General features: G+C 53.6%; 1 protein-coding gene across 2 annotated transcripts; it reads left to right on the forward strand.

Annotated features, from left to right (window-relative positions):
- Positions 1-1425: 1425 nt before the first annotated feature.
- ACVR1B (activin A receptor type 1B) lies at positions 1426-20191 on the forward strand. 2 transcript variants are annotated; one of them, XM_085534128.1, is made up of 10 exons: positions 1460-1611; positions 6235-6278; positions 9775-10014; positions 12131-12379; positions 14513-14743; positions 14904-15071; positions 15856-16012; positions 16769-16893; positions 18407-18537; positions 20006-20191. In XM_085534128.1, the coding sequence occupies exons 3-10, from the start codon at positions 9840-9842 to the stop codon at positions 20129-20131; spliced, it is 1362 nt and encodes a 453-aa protein (XP_085390254.1). In that variant the 5' UTR covers positions 1460-1611; positions 6235-6278; positions 9775-9839; the 3' UTR covers positions 20132-20191. The 2 variants fall into 2 exon arrangements, with proteins under 2 accessions (XP_085390253.1, XP_085390254.1); XM_085534127.1 differs by lacking the exon at positions 6235-6278 and having other exon boundaries at positions 1426-1611.
- Positions 20192-21582: the final 1391 nt, after the last annotated feature.

Here is a 21582-nt window from a genome sequence, read left to right on the forward strand (position 1 = left end):
GCTCAGTGCATTGCATTGGTGCAGGCCTTGTGCATTGCATTACTGCGTGCCTCATGCATTGCTCAGTGCATTGCATTGCTCCAGGCTTTGTGCATTGCATTGCTGCATGCCTCGTGCATTGCATTGCTCAGTGCATTGCACTGCATTGTTGCAGGCTTTGTGCATTGCTCTTTGCACTGCATGCACGTAGGTTCTGTGCAGTACTCAATGCATACTTTGAGCACTGCTCATTGCACACATGCAAGCAAACACACACACACACACACACATATGAAGATCCATGAACACGTACATCCATACACACATGTACGTCCACACACACATGTAGATCCACGCTCACATACACGTTTACATACATGCACATATACACACACATACATGCATACACATGTATGCACACACACATGCACACACACACACACATACACACACACACATACACACACAATACACTCACATACACACACACACACACATATGTAGATCCATGCACACATGTTCATCCATACACATACACGTTTACATACATGTACATATACACACATACATGCATACACACATAAATACATGCATATACATGTATGCACACACACATGCACACATGCATGTACACACACACACATACACACACACACACAAGCACACACACATATGTAGATCCCTGCACACATACACACATACACGTTTACATACATGCACATACACACGCATACATGCATACACACATAAACACACGTGTACACATACACATGTATGCACACACACATACATACACACATATGTAGATCCATGCACACATGCACACATACACATTTACATACATGCACATATACACACACATACATGCATGCACACATAAATACACACATACACATGTATGCACACACAAATGCATGTACATACACACACATACAAACACACACACACACACACATATGTAGATCCATGCACACATACACGCATACACGTTTACATACATGCACATACACACACATGCATGCACACATAAACACGTATGCACACACGCATGCGCACACACATACACACACACACACATGTAGATCCATGCACACATGTTCATCCATACACTTACACGTTTACATACATGCACATATACACACACATACATGCATACACACATAAATACATACACATGTATGCACACATACACACACATGCACACATACACACACACACGTTTACATACATGCACATATACACACACATACACTCACATACACAAACACATACACACACATATACACATACACACACATGCACACATACACACACACACGTTTACATACATACACACACACACACATACACGGTGCGTCCCCTTTAAGACTCGCCCCGCCCCCTCCCCCTTAGCCCCGCCCCCTCATGCTGTGACCACACCCCCTCCCTCCCTTAGCCCCGCCCCCTCCTTTAGCCCCGCCCCCTCCCTCCCTCCCTCGCCGCCGCCGCCGTTGGGCTCCATGGCCGCGGCTCTCGCCATGGCCGCCCCCCCCCGCCGCCCCCCGCCGTCCTCCTCCGCTTCCTCCCGTTCCCCCGCCGCCGTTCTGCCGCTCCTCGCTCTCCTCGTGGCCGGTTCTCCCGGTGGAGCTCGCGGTGAGTTCGGCTTCAGGCCCGGCCCGTCAATCCCGGCCACAACATGGCGGCGCGGCGCCCCGCCCCCGCCCGGCGGCACCTGAGGGGGGGGGGGGGGGGTTTGAAATGGGGGGGTAATGGGGGATAATGGGGGGTAATGGGGGATAATGGGGGGTAATGGGGGATAATGGGGGGTAATGGGGGTCCTGAGGGGTCACTGTGTGGGGCTGAGCTCTGAACGGAGCCCTGAAGGGCCATGAGGGGATTTGGGGGGGGGGCTATGAATGGATGGAGGGGGGGGGGGGGGGGCTGAGGGGGTTTAAAGGGGGTATGAGTGGGCTTAAAGGGGTCCTGAATGGGTTTGGGGGGTCTTGAGTGGGTTTAAAGGGGCCTTGAATGGGTTTAAAGGGGGCATGAGTGGGTTTAAAGGGGTCCTGAATGGGCTTAAAGGGGTCCTGAGTGGGTTTGGGGGGGACCTGAATGGGTTTGGGGGGGTCTTAAATGGGTTTGGGGGGGTCTTGAGTGGGTTTAAAGGGGTTCTGAGTGGGTTTTAAGGGGGCCTGAATGGGTTTAAAGGGGTCCTGAATGGGTTTGGGGGGGTCTTAAATGGGTTTAAAGGGGCCTTGAATGGGTCTAAATGGGTCCTGAATAGGTTTAATGGGGTCCTGAATGAGCTTAAAGGGGTCCTAAATGGGTTTGGGGGGGTCCTCAGTGGACTTAAAGGGGTCCTGAATAGGTTTAAAGGTGTCCTGAATGGGTTTAATGGGGGGGGCCCTGAGTGGGTTTAAAGGGGCCTTGAATGGGTTTGGGGGGGACCTGAATGTGTTTAAAGGGGCCCTGAGTGTGTTTGTGGGGGCTTGAATGGGTTTAAAGGGGTCCTAAGTGGGTTTTAAGGGGTCCTGAATAGGTTTAATGGGGTCCTGTATGGGCTTAAAGGGGTCCTAAATGGGTTTGGGGGGGTCCTCAGTGGGTTTAAAGGGGTCCTGAGTGGGTTTTAAAGGGGCCTGAGTTGGTTTAAAGGGGTTCTGAATGGGTTTAAAGGGGCCCTGAGTGGGTTTGGGGGGGCTTGAATGGATCTGGGGGGGGGGAAGGTGTAAGGAGGCCGCAGGTGATGTTTGGAGCAGCTCAAGGGCTCTGAGTGGAGCTGGGGGGGTCTCAGAGGGTCCTGGGGGGGGTCGTGTGAACTTAAAGAGACAGGAGGTCATTTTGAGGGGGGACCTGGGGGTCTATGAGTGGATCCTGGGGGGGGGGTTGAGGAGTCCAGAGATGGGGGGGCTCTGTGGTAATTTCAGGGGGTCTTTAAGGAGAGCTGAGGGGTTGGGGGGGCAGAGGAGGAGCCCCTGGGGGGGGGGGGGGGGGTCAGTGCTGGGGGCTCAGAGGGGGATTTGGGGTCCTGCCCATCCAGATTGAGGTGGGGGGGGGGGGTGATTAAGGGTCAGGGGGTTGGGGGGGGGGGGTCAAGAAGGGGAGTGTGGGGTTGGGAGGAGGAGCTGGGGGGGTTGGGGGCACCCAGAGCTTGGTAGGTCTATGGGGGGGGGGGCACAGCCTGGAGCACCCCCTGTGTGTATGTGTGTGGGGGGGTGTTTGGTGGGGGGGGTCCACCATGCTGAGCTGCAGCCCCACACTTATGGGGTCTCGTTGTGTGGGTCTGTAATGTAAAGGGGGGGGATTGGAGGAAAGCCTTGGGTTGCCCCATGCTTTTAGGGGCCCCTTTCCCCTCTATAGGGCTGTGACCATGGGGGGGGGTCCTAAATGCCCCCCTGTTTTAGGGCTCATTGGCACCTGTTGGTGCAGCAATGGGGGGTCGGTGGGTGCTTGTGTAACACTGGGATGTGTTGCAACAGGAGCCCGGTCTCACCAGCCCGGCTTTGCTGCAGGGAAGATCCCAATGAAGGCAGATCGGGACTTGTTGGATGTGAGATGGATGCAAGGGGAGGGTGCACACGCGTGTGTGTGTGTGTGTGTGTGTGTGTGTGTGTGTGTGCAAGGCAGGATGCACAGCAGATCCTTTGGGATGCATCCTTTAGGTAGGGTTTGCATTGATTGGAGCACGCTGGGTGCTGGGAAGCAAAGCAAAGGGTGTTGGTTGGTGTCTATTGGGTTGTGATGGATTGAAGCCCACCCCTGCTTTCCCTTATGGTTGGATATTGGGGGGGGGGGGTTTAAAGGGGTCCTGAGTGGGTTTAAAGGGGTCCTGAGTGGGTTTAAAGGGGTCCTGAGTGGGTTTGGGGGGACCTTGAATGGGTTTAAAGGGGTCCTGAGTGGGTTTAAAGGGGTCCTGAGTGGGTTTGAGGGGGTCTTGAATGGGTTTAAAGGGGTCCTGAGTGGGTTTAAAGGGGCCCTGAATGGGTTTAAAGGGGTACTGAGTGGGTTTGGGGGGTCTTGAATGGGTTTAAAGGGGTCCTGAGTGTGTTTAAAGGGGTCCTGAGTGGGTTTAAAGGGGTCTTGAATGGGTTTAAAAGGGCTTTGAATGGGTTTGGGGGGGACCTGAATGTGTTTAAAGGGGCCTTGAATGGGTTTAAAGGGGTCCTGAGTGGGTTTAAAGGGGTCCTGAATGGATTTTAAGGGGTCCTGAGTGGGTTTAGGGGGCCCTGAATGGGTTTAAAGGGGTCCCGAGTGGGTTTAAAGGGGTCCTGAGGGGGTTTGGGGTGGGCCTTGAATGGGTTTAAAGGGGTCCTGAGTGGGTTTAAAGGGGCCTTGAATGGGTTTAAAGGGGTCCTGAGTGGGTTTGGGGGGGTCTTGAATGGGTTTAAAGGGGTCCTGAGTGGGTTTGGGGGGGCCTTGAATGGGTTTAAAGGGGTTCTGAGTGGGTTTGGGGGACCTTGAATGGGTTTAAAGGGGTCCTGAGTGGGTTTGGGGGGGCCTTGAATGGGTTTAAAGGGGTCCTGAGTGGGTTTGGGGGGTCCTGAGTGGGTTTAAAGGGGCTCTGAGTGGGTTTGGGGGGATTTCTCAGATTTCTCAGCACTTTGAAGCTTTGCTGATGTTTCCTCTGCCCTAAGGGATGTGCTCTGATGGGGTTGGGGGGGTGGAAGGTGGGCTGCACCCTGAGTGCTGTGTTAATTTGACACAGAGATGGACCTGAGAGTGGATGGGGTGGGTTTCAGGCTCATAGAGTCAGCAGCATTGGTCTGTAGACCCCCAGAAGTGCCTATAGAGCCCCATATATGCCCTGTGGACCCCCAGAAGTGCCTGTGGACCCCCCAGAAATGCCTGTAGACCCCCCAGAAGTGCTTTTAGACCCCCAAGAAGTGCCCATAGACCCCCAAGAAGTGTCTGTAGACCCCCAGAAATGCCTTGTGGACCCCCAGAAATGCCTATAGACCCCCCCTTAAATGCCTGTAGACCCCCAGAAGTACCTGTGGACCCCCAGAAATACCTTGTAGACCCCCAGAAGTGCCTTATGGACCCCCAAGATGTGCCCGTAGACCCCCAGAAATGCCCATAGACCCCCATCAATTCTGCCCTGTTAGACCCCAGCAATGTCAATGGACCCCCATTGCTGTACAGTGGTGGGTTTCCAGCCCCGAAAGCCATCAGTTCTGCCCTGTTAGACCCCAGAAATGCCCATAGACCCCCGTCAGTTCTGCCCTGTTAGACCCCAGTAATGTCAATGCACCCCCATTGCTGTATGGTGGTGGGTTTCCAGCCCTGAAAGCCATCAGGTCTGCTTTGTAGACCCCAGAAATACCCATAGACCCCCATCAGTTCTGCTCTGTAGATCCCAGAAATGCCCATAGACTCCCATCAGTTCTGCTCTGTTAGACCCCAGCAATGTCAATGGACCCCCATTGCTGTACAGTGGTGGGTTTCCAGCCCCAAAAGCCATCAGGTCTGCTTTGTAGACCCCAGAAATGCCCATAGACCCCCATCAGTTCTGCTCTGTACATCCTAAAGCTGTGCAGTGGTGGGTTTCCAGCCCCAAAAGCCGTCATTTCTGCCCTGTTAGACCCCAGTAATGTCAATGGACCCCCATTGCTGTACGGTGGTGGGTTTCCAGCCCTGAAAGCCATCATTTCTGCTCTGTAGACCCCAGCAATGCCCATAGACCCCCATCAGTTCTGCCCTGTTAGACCCCAGCAATGTCAATGGACCCCCATTGCTGTACAGTGGTGGGTTTCCAGCCCCGAAAGCCATCAGTTCTGCTCTGTAGACCCCAGCAATGCCCATAGACCCCAGCAATGCCCATAGGCCCCCATCATTTCTGCTCCATAGACCCCAGAAATGCTCATAGACCCCAGAAATGCCCATAGACCCCCATCAGTTCTGCTCTGTAGACCCCAGCAATGCCCATAGACCCCAGCAATGCCCATAGACCCCCATCAGTTCTGCTCTGTAGCCCCCCCATAATACACCTGAGACCATCCAACATGGATTTGAACCCCCAAAATCCATCGATGCTGGGCTCTGCAGCCCAGCAATGCTCAGTGTGGACGGACCAGAACCATTTTGGTGCCTCCTGATCCATTTTCCTCCCTATGTGAGCACCCAAGCAGGCGTCAGACCCGAGCACGGCGAGGCGGTTCGGAGCCATATGTCTGTTTTCTCAGCTGAAGAGCAACAGCAGCAGAAATGTCAAGGCTCCTTCTAATTAACCCAGTAATGATGAGGCTCCTGTCAATTCCCTTATTTAACATTCATTTCCAGCTCCTCTTGTGTTGCTTCACTCGATGCAGGGGAGCTCTTTGAAGGTGAGAGCATGTCTTTATCTCTCCCCCCCCCCCTGTAATAGATGCATTCAATGTATTAGATGCATTCAATGTATTAGATGCATTCAATGCAGCCACGTCCATGCTCAGCCCATAGGGACTGCAGCCAGTTGGGGCTCTTGTTTCTTAACTTTAAATATCCCCATAGAACTTTTAGGTGCTGGATTCCTTGTGTGCAAGTGCTGCTGCTCCTTCTTCTTTTTTTTCCCCCTACAGTGCTTTGCTTTGCTGGCTAATTTTAACTCTGTTTCATTTAGCAGCAGTGGGTCAGTCGATTGCAGGAGCTCCAGCAGGGAATGAAAGAGGGGAAGGGATGGGGAAAATGCAGGGAAGGATTTGAGATGGCAGCACGTTGTCTGCAGAGAGCAGCGCTGAGCTTTAAGGACCTTCCCAACCCAACCATCCCATGGGTCCATGATCTTTAAGGTTCTTTCCAACCCAACCATCCCATGGTTTCATGATCTTTAAGGACCTTTCCAACGCAGCCATCCCTTGGTTCTGTGGCCTTTAAAGACCTTTTCAACCATCTCATGGTTCTATGATCTTTAAGGACCTTCCCAACCCAACCATCCCATGGGTCCATCATCTTTAAGGTCCTTTCCAACCCAACCATATAATGGTTCTGTCATCTTTGATCTTTAAGGACCTTCCCAACCCAACCATCCCATGGTTCTGTGATCTTTAAGGACCTTCCCAACCCAACCATCCCATGGTTCCATGATCTTTAAGGACCTTTCCAACCATCCCATGGTTCTGTGGCCTTTAAGGACCTTCCCAACCCAACCATCTTGTGGTTCTGTGATCTTAAAGGACCTTTCCAACCCAACCATCCCGTGGTTCTATGATCTCTCAGGACATTACAGCATCTAAAGGGGCAGCAGAGGCACAAACCCAATTGTTTCCCATTTCTTTCCCTGCTGGGAGTGCAGGGATGGAGCTGCCCCCATTGGGGACCCACAGCTCGTTATGGTGACCCACAGCTGCCCCCATAGGAACCCATAGCTGCCCCCATGGGGTCTCCCAGGTCATTAATGGAGCTGGTATGGAAATGGAGAGGGGTTTATGGAGCAGGTATGGAAATGGAGAGGGGTTTATGGAGCTGGTATGGGAATGGAGAGGGGTTTATGGAGCTGGTATGGAAATGGAGAGGAGCTTATGGAGCTGGTGTGGAAATGGAGAGGGGTTTATGGAGCTGGTATGGGAATGGAGAGAGGTTTATGGAGCTGGTATGGAAATGGAGAGGGGTTTATGGAGCTGGTATGGGAATGGAGAGGAGGTTATGGAGCTGATATGGAAATGGAGAGGGGTTTATGGAGCTGGTATGGGAATGGAGAGGAGGTTATGGAGCTGATATGGAAATGGAGAGGGGTTTATGGAGCTGGTATGGGAATGGAGAGGAGCTTATGGAGCTGTATGGAAATGGAGAGGGGTTTATGGAGCAGCGAGGAGGCTGATTTGCCTTTGAGATGTGGAAGTGCCGCAGCCCACATCTTCCTGCCTTGGAAAGGAGAGCGATGGGAACGGCTGGGTTTGGCCGTGCCCAAAAGGAACCTGCGTGGTGGGACGTGTTCCTGCACCAGCTTTAATTCACCCTCCAAGTTCCTGATAAAGCAATGAAGGAGCTGCTGGGAGGCCCCGTTTCCTTTGAGCAGACATGAAGGCAGGAATGTGCCCCGGCTGCTCTTCCCTCCCCGTGTTGTTTCATGGTGGTTCCAACCTTTGTTCCTGGCTGCAGATCTGTCCTTCCTGTGCTCATATCTGGGGGGGATTTCATTGCATTCAATTCATCCCTTAATTCCAAAGCAGCCCCTTCAAAGCTGAGCAGCTCCGATGCTCGCATTGCATTCCTGGGGTGCATCCCTTTGCTCTCTGTGTTTCCATATAGAAAACCCTGCAGCCCCTTTTGCTTTTCCCTATGGCTGCAGCCCAGCTCACAGCAGCAGCAGCTGGGAAACAAAGAAGCACAAGTGCAGGCTCCTAATGCAATTAGCCGCCGATTTACCGCTCAGATGAGGGATAATGGGCATCTTCCTCCCATACAGCCCATGGAGTCGGTGTGGAGCTGCTTGTTCCCCCCCCCTTCCTGCCCCCAAGCTCCCCACCCCAGTTGCAAAGCAGCTCAGTGCTGGCCCTATGGCTGGGTGCTCATTAGACCCACTGAGGGTGCTGCATTGACTGCTGTGTGCATCCTTTGGGTGCAGCTATAGGGCTGGGGGGGGGGGGGGGAAGGATTAACCCTGCTGTTGTGGCTCCAAACCCTCCTGTTCCTGCAGCAGGTGGGCACACATTGTAGGGTTGATATACATTGTAGGGTTGATACACATACGGTTGGTCCACATTATAGGGTTAATATACAATGCAGGGTTGGTACATGATATAGGGCTGGTACACATAGGGTTGGTCCACGTTATAGGGTTAATATACATTGCAGGGTTGGTACATGATGTAGGGCTGGTGCACATAAGGTTGGTACATGATATAGGGCTGGTACACATAGGGTTGGTACATGAGATAGGGTTGGTGCACATAGGGTTGGTACATGATATAGGGCTGGTACACATAGGGTTGGTCAACGTTATAGGGTTAATATACAATGCAGGGTTAGTACATTATATAGGGTTGGAACACATAGAGTTGGTCCACGTTATAGGGTTAATATACAATGCAGGGTTGGTACATGATATAGGGTTGGTGCACATAGGGTTGGTACATGATATAGGGCTGGTACACATAGGGTTGGTACATGATATAGGGTTGGTGCACATAGGGTTGGTCCATGTTATAGGGTTAATATACATTGCAGGGTTGGTACATGATGTAGGGCTGGTACAATTAGGGTTGGTACATGATATAGGGTTGGTGCACATAGGGTTGGTCCATGATATAGGGTTGGTGCACATAGGGTTGGTCCACGTTATAGGGTTAATATACATTGCAGGCTCCCTCCAGGGAGGCTGAGATCCCAAGCAAACCCTGTTTGCTGCTCAGCCAGCTCCACCCTCCTCCTGCACATTGTTGCTCTGCCCTTTGTTTGCAGGTACAGGGCTTTGCTTGCAGGTTTATGGCAAAGCTGGGGGGGTCCACCCTGGGGCTTCTGTGCTCTGCACCCAAACGATGCTCGTGGAGAGCAGGGATGTGCACGACACACAGCTGGTTCCTAATGGAGCCCCTGGGCTGTTTGGGTGGAGCAGACTCAGCTGGCAGCTCCGGTTGGAGCTGAGCTGGGGTTGGCGTGGGACGAACATCCTTGCAGGGCTGTCGGGTCTGCTCTGTTGGTGGCTGCAGGGAGGGCTGGCAGCAACCTCTGATTGCATTTTGTTGTGCTCTGTGCTCTCTGCACCATCAAACAGGAGCTGCTGCACCTCCCAGACCTGGAGACGACCCTCCCAAGGGGGAAAATAAAGAGAAGAAATTGATTTTGCTTTGCACTTTTGGTCCCTGTTGGTTGTTAAGGGTTCGGTCTCGCTGTGTTTTGCAGCTCTGACGTGTCTGTGCTCTGATTGCAAACAAGCCAACTCCACCTGCGAGACCGACGGCGCCTGCATGGTGTCTGTGTTCAACCTGGATGGGGTGAAGCACCACGTGAGGACCTGCATCCCCGAAGCCAAACTGATCCCTGCTGGGAAACCCTTCTACTGCCTGAGCTCCGAGGATCTGCGCAACACGCACTGCTGCTACTCTGACTTCTGCAACAAGATCGACCTGATGGTTCCCAGCGGTGAGGGGGGGGGGCATGGAGGGGACATGGAGGGGGATGCATGGAGGGGGGATGCATGGAGGGGGGGTGCATGGGATGCATGGAGGGGGGTGCATGGAAGGGAGGTGCATGGAGGGGGGATGCATGGGATGCATGGAGGGGAGATGCATGGAGGGGACGTGGAGGGGGATGCATGGAGTGGGGATGCATAGAGGGGGGATGGAGGGGGGTGCATGGAAGGGAGGTGCATGGAGGGGGGATGCATGGGATGCATGGAAGGGGGATGCATGGGATGCATGGAGGGGAGATGCATGGAAGGGAGGTGCATGGAGGGGGGATGCATAGAGGGGGGATGCATGGGATGCATGGAGGAGGGGTGCATGCAGGGGGAATGCATGGAGGGGGATGCATGGGATGCATGGAGGGGGATGCATGGAAGGGAGGTGCATGGAGGGGGGATGCATGGGATGCATGGAGGGGAGATGCATGGAAGGGAGGTGCATGGAGGGGACATGGAGGGGGGATGCATAGAGGGGGGATGCATGGGATGCATGGAGGAGGGGTGCATGCAGGGGGAATGCATGGAGGGGGGATGCATAGGGGGGGATGCATGGGATGCATGGAGGGGGGATGCATGGAAAGGAGGTGCATGGAGGGAAGGTGCATGGAGGGGGGATGCATGCAGGGGAGGTCTGGCTGCTTGGGGTTGGGATTGCTTGGGGTTCTCAGCGGCATCTTCACTGCTCCCCTTTGGTTGCTGTGCAAACCTGAGCACTTGGCTCGTTTCCTTGCTGGGTAAAGTGGAGGTAATAATGAGCTGCTTCCAATTAACACGTGGAGATGCTCAGCTCCCCTGTGGCAGATGAATGGCAGCAGACGATGCGGTGCTGCTCTGGGGGAAGGTTCCCTATTCAGTTGTGGTTGGGTTTTTCCCCCCAACCCCCCCCTCACCTTCACCCACTGATGATGACGCTCCTCTCCTTATCAGCCCTATCTCCACGCAGGCTCCTGGAGGAGCAGCAGCAGATCTGAGCAGCTGCAGTTAACCAGGGCTCTGCTTTGCTGTCTGCATGGCCTGAGGACAGCAGGCCGTGCTCCCTGCTCCCTCTATCATCCTCTTGGCCATGCTTTGGTGCTGCACACCTCCATGGCTTAGCACAGGGAGCAGAGCAGGGCAGAGGATGCCCGCCTGGTGCTGAGGGAGCAGCCCTGCCCAGCCTGGGGGTGTGGGAACTGTCTGCTGTCAGGACAGGGAAGTGCACAGAACTTCCTCATTGCTTTGCATGAACTTCCTCGTTGCTCTGCATTTCAGCCTGTTGTGCCGTGGGTCTGATGAAGGCGGCGGGATCCGCTTCCTTTGGGTGCAGTGGGGGAAGCCCTGTCTGCTCTCAAGGCGAGCAGTTGCTCTTGTGGTATACAGGACAAAGGGGGGGCTGCTTGATTTTCCTCCCCCTTGGATTTGGCCAAAGCAGAGCACAGCAATGCAAAGCACAGCAGAGCACAGCAAAGCACAGCAGAGCACAGCAATGCAAAGCAAAGCACAGCAATGCAAAGCAAAGCAGAGCGCAGCAAAGCACAGCAGAGCACAGCAATGCAAAGCAAAGCACAGCAATGCAAAGCAAAGCACAGCAATGCAAAGCACAGCAATGCAAAGCACAGCAGAGCACAGCAATGCAAAGCAGAGCACAGCAATGCAAAGCAGAGCACAGCAAAGCACAGCAGAGCACAGCAATGCAAAGCAAAGCACAGCAATGCAAAGCAAAGCACAGCAATGCAAAGCAGAGCACAGCCTGGAGGAGCAGAGCTGGCTCCCCCCCTGCTGAGCAGCAGGAGCTGTCATCCCCAGCACCACAACCAAAGCTTTGCTTTCCTTTGTGGATCCTCCCTGCAGTTTGGCTGCATGGCAGCAGCCGTCCCTATGTTAACACTGCTGGTTGTGCACCCTCTGCCATCCCAGGGCTGCAAGGAAAGTCTGGGCTCCAAGAGGGGACTTAAAGCACGAGGAGGTGCTCATGGAACGCTTGCAAAGGAGTGATGATGATGATGATGATGATGATGATGATGATGATGATGATGATGATGATGATGATGATGATGATGATGATGATGATGTGCTTCTTGTTGCTTCCCTCTGCAGGACACCTGAAGGACAACGAGCCCCCATCCAGCTGGGGTCCGGTGGAGCTGGTGGCGGTGATTGCTGGGCCCGTCTTCCTCATCTTCGTGGTCATCATCATCGTCGTCTTCGTGTTTCATCACCACCAACGCGTCTATCACAACCGGCAGCGGCTGGACATGGAGGATCCCTCTTGTGAAATGTGCCTGTCCAAGGACAAGACGCTGCAGGATCTCGTCTACGATCTCTCCACCTCCGGCTCAGGTTCAGGTAAGGAAGCTCCGACTGCAAATGACAATGAGGGCATAGAGCTGCAGAGCTGCTGGCTCAGGTTGCAGATTTGAGGCTGTTGCATCACCAACCCACGTGTGCTGCTCTATCAGCAGGAGGAGCAAATGCTGTTTGCAGGGCCTGTGTCATCCCATCCCATGGAACAGTGGGGGAAGGAAGTGTTTTATTCATGGCTTTAGGTTAAGAAATAGAGTTTTACAGCACGGTGGAGTAATCCACAGAGGCAGAGAATGTAGCAACCAGGAGCCAACCTGCAGCACCACGTCTGCTATATATAAACTGTTTGGGGATCTCTTCTGTGCTCGCTGTCAGCAGGTGAGCTCTGCAGCTTGCATCAGCTGTGTTAGGGCTCCTTTCCTAACAGGAGTGTTGGGGTTTTACTGCATTTCAGCATTGTCAGCCTTGATCTGCCATGGAGCAGAACTTCCCTGACTGCCATTTATCCTCAGTGCTGGTGCTTTGCAAGCTGCCTCAAAGCGATAACGCAGCTCCTTTCCAAGCAGCCAAATGGCCCTTCCTACCCAAGATCCTACCTTGGATCCTGCTTAGGCTGCCGAGCAGCATCAAAAATAAAGGCTTGTGGGTTTGGTAATGTTCCTCTTTGGGCTTTGGGAGTTTCTATTCAGTGGTGATCAGGTCCCCTCAGTGTTCTCTCCCCCAGGGGAACACTGGGGTTCTCAGCCTGTCCCCACCAGGAGCTGCTCCAGGCCCCCACAGCTCTGCACCCCCCTGTGGGGCTCTCCCAGCAGTTCCCAGTCAGCTCTGAACTGGGGAGCCCAGTGCTGGGCCCAGTGCTCCAGATGGGGCCTTCCCACCTCCCTGCCCTGCTGGCCCCACTCTAATCAGTGCCCCCAGGCAAACATTGGCCTTGTTGGCCACCAGAACACGCTGCTGGCTCATGCTCAACTGTTGCTCAACCAGGACACCATTGGCCTTCCTTGCCAACTGGGACACCCTGCTGGCTCATAGTCCTCTGCTGGCCAACCATGGGTCAGTTGGGACACCAGTGACCCTCTTGGTCACCAGGGCACGGCTGGCTCATGGTCGCATATTGATCAACTGTTGGTGAACCACTGGTCAACTGTTGGTCAACCACGACACCAGCAGCATTCTTGGCCACCAGGACTCACTGTTGGTTCATGGTCAACCATTGGTCAATTGGTCAACTATTAGTCAACCATTGGTCAACCAAGTCACCAGTGGCCTTGCTGGCCACCAGGGCACACTGTTGGCTTATGGTCAACCATTGGTCAACCATTGGTCAACCAGGACACCAGTGGCATTCTTGGCCACCAGGACTCACTATTGGTTCATGGTCAACCATTGGTCAACCATTGGCCAACCATTGGTCAATCACAACACCAGCAGCATTCTTGGCCACCAGGACTCACTGTTGGTTCATGGTCAACCATTGGTCAACCAGGACACCAGTGGCCTTGCTGGCCACCAGGGCACGCTGTTGGCTTATGGTCAACCATTGGTCAACCATTGGTCAACCATTGGTCAACTATTGGTCAACCATTGGTCAACCATTGGTCAACCATTGGTCAACTATTGGTCAACCATTGGTCAACCATTGGTCAACCAGGTCACCTGTGGCCTTGCTGGCTACCAGGGCACACTGCTGGCTCATGGTCAACCATTGGTCAACCGTTGGTCAACTATTGGTCAACCACTGGTCAACCAGGACACCAGTGGCCTTGCTGGCCACCAGGACACGCTGTTGGCTTATGGTCAACCATTGGTCAACCACAACACCAGCAGCGTTCTTGGCCACCAGGACTCACTGTTGGTTCATGGTCAACCATTGGCCAACCATTGGCCAACCATTGGTCAACTATTGGTCAACTATTGGTCAACTATTAGTCAACCATTGGTCAACCAGGACACCAATGGCCTTGCTGGCCACCAGGGTACATTGCTGGCTTATGGTCAACCATTGGCCAACCATTGGTCAACCAGGACACCACCAGTGGCCTTCCTATCAGCTCATGGTCCCCCATTGGCCAACCATTGGTCACCAGTGTCCTTCCTGGCCACCATCACACCCTGCTGACCGCTGACACCCATTTCTCACCACGCCAGCCCTTCATTTCTCCCTTTTCTTTGCAGGTTTGCCCCTTTTTGTCCAGCGGACCGTGGCTCGGACCATCGTCCTGCAGGAGATCATTGGCAAGGGCCGCTTTGGGGAGGTTTGGCGCGGCCGATGGCGCGGGGGGGACGTGGCCGTGAAGATTTTCTCCTCCCGTGAGGAACGTTCCTGGTTCAGGGAGGCAGAAATCTACCAGACTGTGATGCTGCGCCATGAGAACATCCTGGGCTTCATCGCTGCAGACAACAAAGGTAAAATCCCCCCATCGATGGGGATGAGAGCTGCATCTCCAACGTGCTAAAGGAAGCCAGCAGCATCCCTGGGTTGGCTCTTGATCTGCAGCCTTACCCAGTGGTTCTATGCACCAGGAGGATGCAGAAGGTTCTGTTCTGTCCCTCTTTCCTCCTGCAGACAATGGAACATGGACGCAGTTGTGGCTGGTCTCTGATTACCACGAGCACGGGTCTCTCTTTGACTACCTGAACCGCTACACGGTCACCATAGAGGGGATGATCAAGCTGGCTCTGTCTGCTGCCAGCGGGTTGGCCCATCTGCACATGGAGATCGTGGGCACTCAAGGTACGAGTGGCTGTTGGTGGGCATTGGGCTGCCAGCTTTGGGTTCTATGTGCTTTGGGTTCTATGTGCTTTGGGTTCTATGTGCTTTGGGTGCTGTGTTGGCCTCTGTTAGGTCCTGGGTTCTACGTGCTTTGGGTTCTGTGTGCTTTGGGTTCTGTGTGCTTTCTATGTGCTTTGGGTTCTATGTTCTTTGGGTTCTGTGTGCTTTGGGTTCTATGTGCTTTGTGTTCTAAGTGCTTTGGGTTCTATGTGCTTTGGGTTCTATGTTCTTTGGGTTCTATGTGCTTTGGGTGCTGTGTTGGCCTCTGTTAGGTCCTGCGTTCTGTGTGCTTTGGGTGCTGGGTGCTTTGGGTGTTGATGGGCTTTGGGTGCTATGTTGGCCTCTGTTAGGTCTTGGGTTCTGTGTGCTTTGGGTTCTATGTGCTTTGGGTTCTATGTGCTTTGGGTTCTATGTGCTTTGGCTGCTGTGTGCTTTGGGTTCTATGTGCTTTGGCTGCTGTGTTGGCCTCTATTACGTCCTGGGATTCAGATCAGATCCACACTCCTGAAAGCATGGAGCTGCAATCCCTCTGCAGGCTCCCCATTGCCACTGCACCTTGCATCCCATGCAGGCCCTTTGCAGGCCCTCAGCTCTCCTTCCCTCGGCGCCGGAGCGGATCCAAACAGGAAAACATGTTGCGACACCAAGAGTTGTTGCTCATGCCATGAGATCCGGTGCTGCCTCCACGCCAGCACAGCTCCCAGCCCTTCTCCAAGCCCTGCCACGTCTTGTTTTGCTCCCTTAGGAAAGCCTGGGATTGCTCACAGAGACCTGAAATCCAAGAACATCCTGGTGAAGAAGAACGGCACGTGCGCCATCGCCGACCTGGGCCTCGCCGTGCGCCACGACTCCGTCACCGACACCATCGACATCGCCCCAAACCAAAGGGTTGGAACCAAAAGGTTTGGGATCCACGCTGTGTGTCCTCACCCTCCCTGCTGGCTCCATCCCCATCCCACCCCATCCCATAATATCCCACCCCATCCCATCCCATCCCGTTCCATCCCATCCCATCCCATCCCATCCCATCCCATCCCGTTCCATCCCATCCCATCCCATCCCATCCCATCCCATCCCATCCCATTATATCCCATTCCATCCCATTATATCTCATCCCATCCCGTTCTTATGACCATCCCATCTCCATCCCCTCCATCCCATCCCCTCCATCCCATCCCATCCCATCCATATCCCCATCCTCATTCCTATCCTCATTGTGTTCCATTTTTATCCTGCTCCCATTCGAACCCCATCCATGGTTCCATCCCCTTTGCATTCCTTTCTCATCCCATCCCCGTTCTCCTTCCCAGCCCCATCCTCATCCTCCACCCCCATCCCATCCTTATCCCCATCCCCACCCTCATCCTATCCTTGTCTCATCCCCATCCCATCCATCCCATCCCATAATATCCCATTCCATCCCATTCCATAATATCCCATTCCATCCCATTCCATAATATCCGATTCCATCCCATTCCATCCCATCCCATTCCATTCCATCCCATCCCATCCATCCCATCCCATAATATCCCATTCCATCCCATCCCATCCCATCCCATCCCATCCCATCCCATCCCATCTGCTGGGTGCTGGGGGAAGCCTCGTTCCCCATCCTCCACCCCTCCCACCATTAACGCTCTGCTCCTTCCCTTGTGCAGATACATGGCTCCCGAGGTGCTGGATGAGACCATCAACATGAAACACTTTGATTCCTTTAAGTGTGCTGATATCTACGCCTTGGGTTTGGTCTATTGGGAGATCGCCCGCAGGTGCAATGCAGGAGGTAATGGCTGCTCGGTGTGCTCAGCTCCCCTCCATGTTGGTGTAGAGATGGAGGGGGGGGACATCTATGCCCTGTGCTACCAGGGATGCCATATATCCCCCCCCATGCTTTGTATTATCAGGGATGCCATATATCCCCCCCCATGCTTTGTATTATCAGGGATGCCATATATCCCCCCCCCATGCTTTGTATTATCAGGGATGCCATATATCCCCCCCCCATGCTTTGTATTATCAGGGATGCCATATATCCCCCCCCATGCTTTGTATTATCAGGGATGCCATATATCCCCCCCCCATGCTTTGTATTATCAGGGATGCCATATATCCCCCCTATACTTTGTGCTACCAGGGATGCCATATATCCCCCCTATACTTCATACTACCAGAAATGCCATATATCCCCCTATGCTTAGTGCTACCAGAAACGCCATATATCCCCCCTATACTTTGTGCTACAAGGGGTGCCATATATCCCGCTATGCTTAGTGCTACCAGGGATGCCATATATCCCCCCCCATGCTTTGTATTATCAGGGATGCCATATATCCCCCCTATACTTTATGCTACCAGGGATGCCATATATCCCCCCTTAACCCCACTTTGTGCTACCAGGGATGCCATATATCCCCCTATACTTTGTGCTACCAGGGATGCCATATATCCCCCCTATACTTTATGATACCAGGGATGCCATATATCCCCCCTATGCTTAGTGCTACCAGGGATGCCATATACCCCCCCTTAATCCCACTTTGTATTATCAGGGATGCCATATATCCCCCCTATACTTAGTGCTACCAGGGATGCCATATATCCCCCTATGCTTTGTGCTACCAGAAATGCCATATATCCCCCCTATACTTTGTGCTACCAGGGATGCCATATATCCCCCCTATACTTAATGCTACCAGGGATGCCATATATCCCCCTATCCTTAGTGCTACCAGGGATGCCATATATCCCCCCTATCCTTAGTGCTACCAGGGATGCCATATATCCCCCCTATACTTTATGCTACCAGGGATACCATATATCCCCCCTATACTTTATGCTACCAGAGATGCCATATATCCCCCTATGCTTAGTGCTACCAGAAATGCCATATATCCCCCCCTATGCTTAGTGCTACCAGGGATGCCATATATCCCCCCCTATACTTCATGCTACCAGGGATGCCATATATCCCCCTATGCTTAGTGCTACCAGGGATGCCATATATCCCCCCTTAACCCCACTTTGTATTAACAGGGATGCCATATATCCCCCCTATACTTTGTGCTACCAGGGATGCCATATATCCCCATATGCTTAGTGCTACCAGGGATGCCATATATCCCCCCTATACTTTGTGCTACCAGGGATGCCATATATCCCCCCTATCCTTAGTGCTACCAGAAATGCCATATATCCCCCCTATGCTTAGTGCTACCAGGGATGCCATATATCCCCGTATGCTTAGTGCTACCAGGGATGCCATATATCCCCTTAACCCCACTGTTCTCCCCCATAAGGGATCCACGAGGAATACCAGCTGCCATACTACGACCTGGTGCCCTCGGACCCTTCCATCGAGGAGATGCGGAAGGTGGTTTGCGATCAGAAGCTGCGGCCCAACATCCCCAACTGGTGGCAGAGCTACGAGGTGACACAAGTCCCTTTAAGTCCCTTTAAAGTCCCTTTAAGTCCCTTTAAAGTCCCTTTAAGTCCCTTTCCTATTGATATAAAGCTTGTAGGATGGGGGTTGATGGGGTTTTAGGGCAGGACTGATGTCCCTGATGGGGTTTCAGGCCTTTAAGTCCATTTCCCATTGATATAAAGCTTGTAGGATGGGGCTTTAGGGCAGGACTGATGTCCCTTCTGTCCCTGATGTCCCTTATGTTCCTAATGGAGTTTTAGGGCAGGACTGATGTCCCTTGTGTCCCTGATGTCCCTTATATCCCTGATGGGATTTTAGGGCAGGACTGATGTCCCTTGTGTCCCTGATGTCCCTTATGTCCCTAATGGGGTTTCAGAGCAGGACTGATGTCCCTTATGTCCCTGATGTCCCTGATGGGGTTTTAGGGCAGGACTGATGTCCCTTATGTAGGGCAGGACTGATGTCCCTTATGTCCATGTTGGGGTTTCAGGCCTTTAAGTCCATTTCCCATTGATATAAAGCTTGTAGGATGGGGCTTTAGGGCAGGACTGATGTCCCTTCTGTCCCTGATGTCCCTTATGTCCCTAATGGGGTTTCAGGGCAGGACTGATGTCCCTTATGTCCCTGATGTCCCTTATGTCCCTAATGGGGTTTCAGGGCAGGACTGATGTCCCTTATGTCCCTGATGTCCCTTATGTCCCTTAAAGGGGTTTCAGGGCAGGACTGATGTCCCTTGTGTCCCTTATGTTCCTAATGGGGTTTTAGGGCAGGACTGATGTCTCTTGTGTCCCTGATGTCCCTTATGTCCCTGATGGGGTTTTAGGGCAGGACTGATGTCCCTTGTGTCCCTGATGTCCCTTATGTCCCTAATGGGGTTTCAGGCCTTTTAGTCCCTTTCCCATTGATATAAAGCTTCTAGGATGGGGTTTTAGGGCAGGACTGATGTCCCTTATGTCCCTGATGTCCCTTATATCCCTGATGGGATTTTAGGGCAGGACTGATGTTCCTTATGTCCCTGATGGGGTTTTAGGGCAGGACTGATGTCCATGATGGGGTTTCAGGGCAGGACTGATGTCCCTTCTGTCCCTGATGTCCCTTATGTCCCTAATGGGGTTTTAGGGCAGGACTGATGTCCCTTATGTCCCTTATGTCCCTGATGTCCCTGATGTCCCTTATGTCCCTGATGGGGTTTCAGGCCTTTAAGTCCATTTCCCATTGATATAAATCTTCTAGGATGGGGTTTCAGGGCAGCACTGATGTCCCTTATGTCCCTGATGTCCCTTATGTCCCTAATGGGGTTTTAGGGCAGGACTGATGTCCCTTATGGGGTTTCAGGGCAGGACTGATGTCCCTGATGTCCCTGATGTCCCTTATGTCCCTAATGGGGTTTCCGGGCAGCACTGATGTCCCTGATGTCCCTAATGTCCCTGATGGGGTTTCAGGGCATCACCGATGTCCCTTGTATCCCTGCCAGGCTCTGCGGGTGATGGGGAAGATGATGCGGGAATGCTGGTACGCCAACGGAGCCGCCCGTCTGACCGCGCTGCGCATTAAGAAAACCCTGTCCCAGCTCAGCGTGCAGGAGGATGTGAAGATCTAAACCCCGAGCAGGAAGGAATTAATGAGCTGCCATAAGAGTAGGTGTGTGTTGGGAGCCCTACCTCGTGTTTCTGCCCAATCTACTGCTACCAACCAGACCCGTGGGCTGCTGGATGGGGGACGGAGCCGCTCTCTGCTCCCTCTATTTCGGGTATGAAACAATCGGAACCTTTGGGACGTTTCACCTCCCGACGTCAAGAGCTGAGAAGGGACGTGAGGGGTCTCGGCTGAGCTCACAGCCCTCGTTTCCTACTGGGGACCCTTGTAAAGTTGATAAAGGCCGCGATTGAGGCCGGCGATGGGAGAGGGGCAGGTTTGCAATGGGACCATCCATGCAGACCGACACTGCACAGACCCCATTGGTGCTCCCTGCTGCATCTCCCTAATGGAGCCTGGATAAAAGACCCCCCCCGCCTCATCCTAAAACCCCCTCCCTCCTAAAACCCCCTCCCCAATTATCCCAGCCCTATCTGAGCTGGTATGTCCCTGTGCTCTGTGCATGTACAAACCAATTTGGGGGGGGGTCCTCCCCCATCATAGTGAGCCTTGGCCCCCCCAGGGTTGGTGCTGCTTCACACTGGACCCCCAACCCCAAACCCCCCCCCCCTTCATCCCCCTTCACCTCCACTATGGCCCTGGTTATAGGAAACCCCACCAGGCGCCTCACTGCCAACCCCCCCCATATCCTATACCCCCCCTATACCCCCCCCATCATGTCCTTCCCCCTCCCACCCCCCCCATATCCTTTCCCCCCCCCCCATCTTTTTATTTTAGCAAAATGAGGAACTGATTTTCCCTCCCAGGGTTTTTTGGGGGGTGGGGGTTTCTTCTTTTTTAGGGTGGGTTTTACTTTTGGGGTGGGGGGGTTATTTTTGGTAGCAAAGAGATGCCACGGAGCTGAGCTTGGGGTGGGAAGGAGGATGTGTTGGGGGTCCCACACCTCATTGGGGGGGTCCCACAGCCCTTGGGGGGGGGGGTCTCAAGTCCCTTTGGGGGTCCTACACCCCATAGGAAGGTACTTGTACCCCTCTGGGGGGGTCCCACAGCCTTTGTGGGGGGGTTACAGGTCCCTGTGAGGTCCCACGACCCCATAGCAGGGGGGGCTGTACCCCACTTGGGGGCTCTCACAGCCCTCTGGGGGGGTCTCATGTCCCTTTGGGGCTCCTACACCCCATAGCAGAGGGGCTGTACCCTTTTGGGGGGGGGTCCCTCACCCCATTGCAAGGATCCCATCACCCTCTGGGGGGGTCCCGTACCCCTTTGGGTGCCCCACACCCCATTGGGAGGGGTCCCACACCCTATTGGGGGTGGTCCCATGCCCCTCTGAGGGTCCCCTCACCTCACTAGGAGGGGTTTCACACCCCTCTTGGGGGGGTCCCACAGCCCATTTGGGGGGGGGGGTCCCATCCCCCTTTGGGTGGTCCCACATCATTCTGGGTGTCCCCACACCCC

This window comes from Coturnix japonica, unplaced genomic scaffold (genome assembly GCF_054131305.1).
Source record: "Coturnix japonica strain WE unplaced genomic scaffold, WE-NBRP24 Scf075, whole genome shotgun sequence".
NCBI classification, from domain to species: domain Eukaryota; kingdom Metazoa; phylum Chordata; class Aves; order Galliformes; family Phasianidae; genus Coturnix; species Coturnix japonica.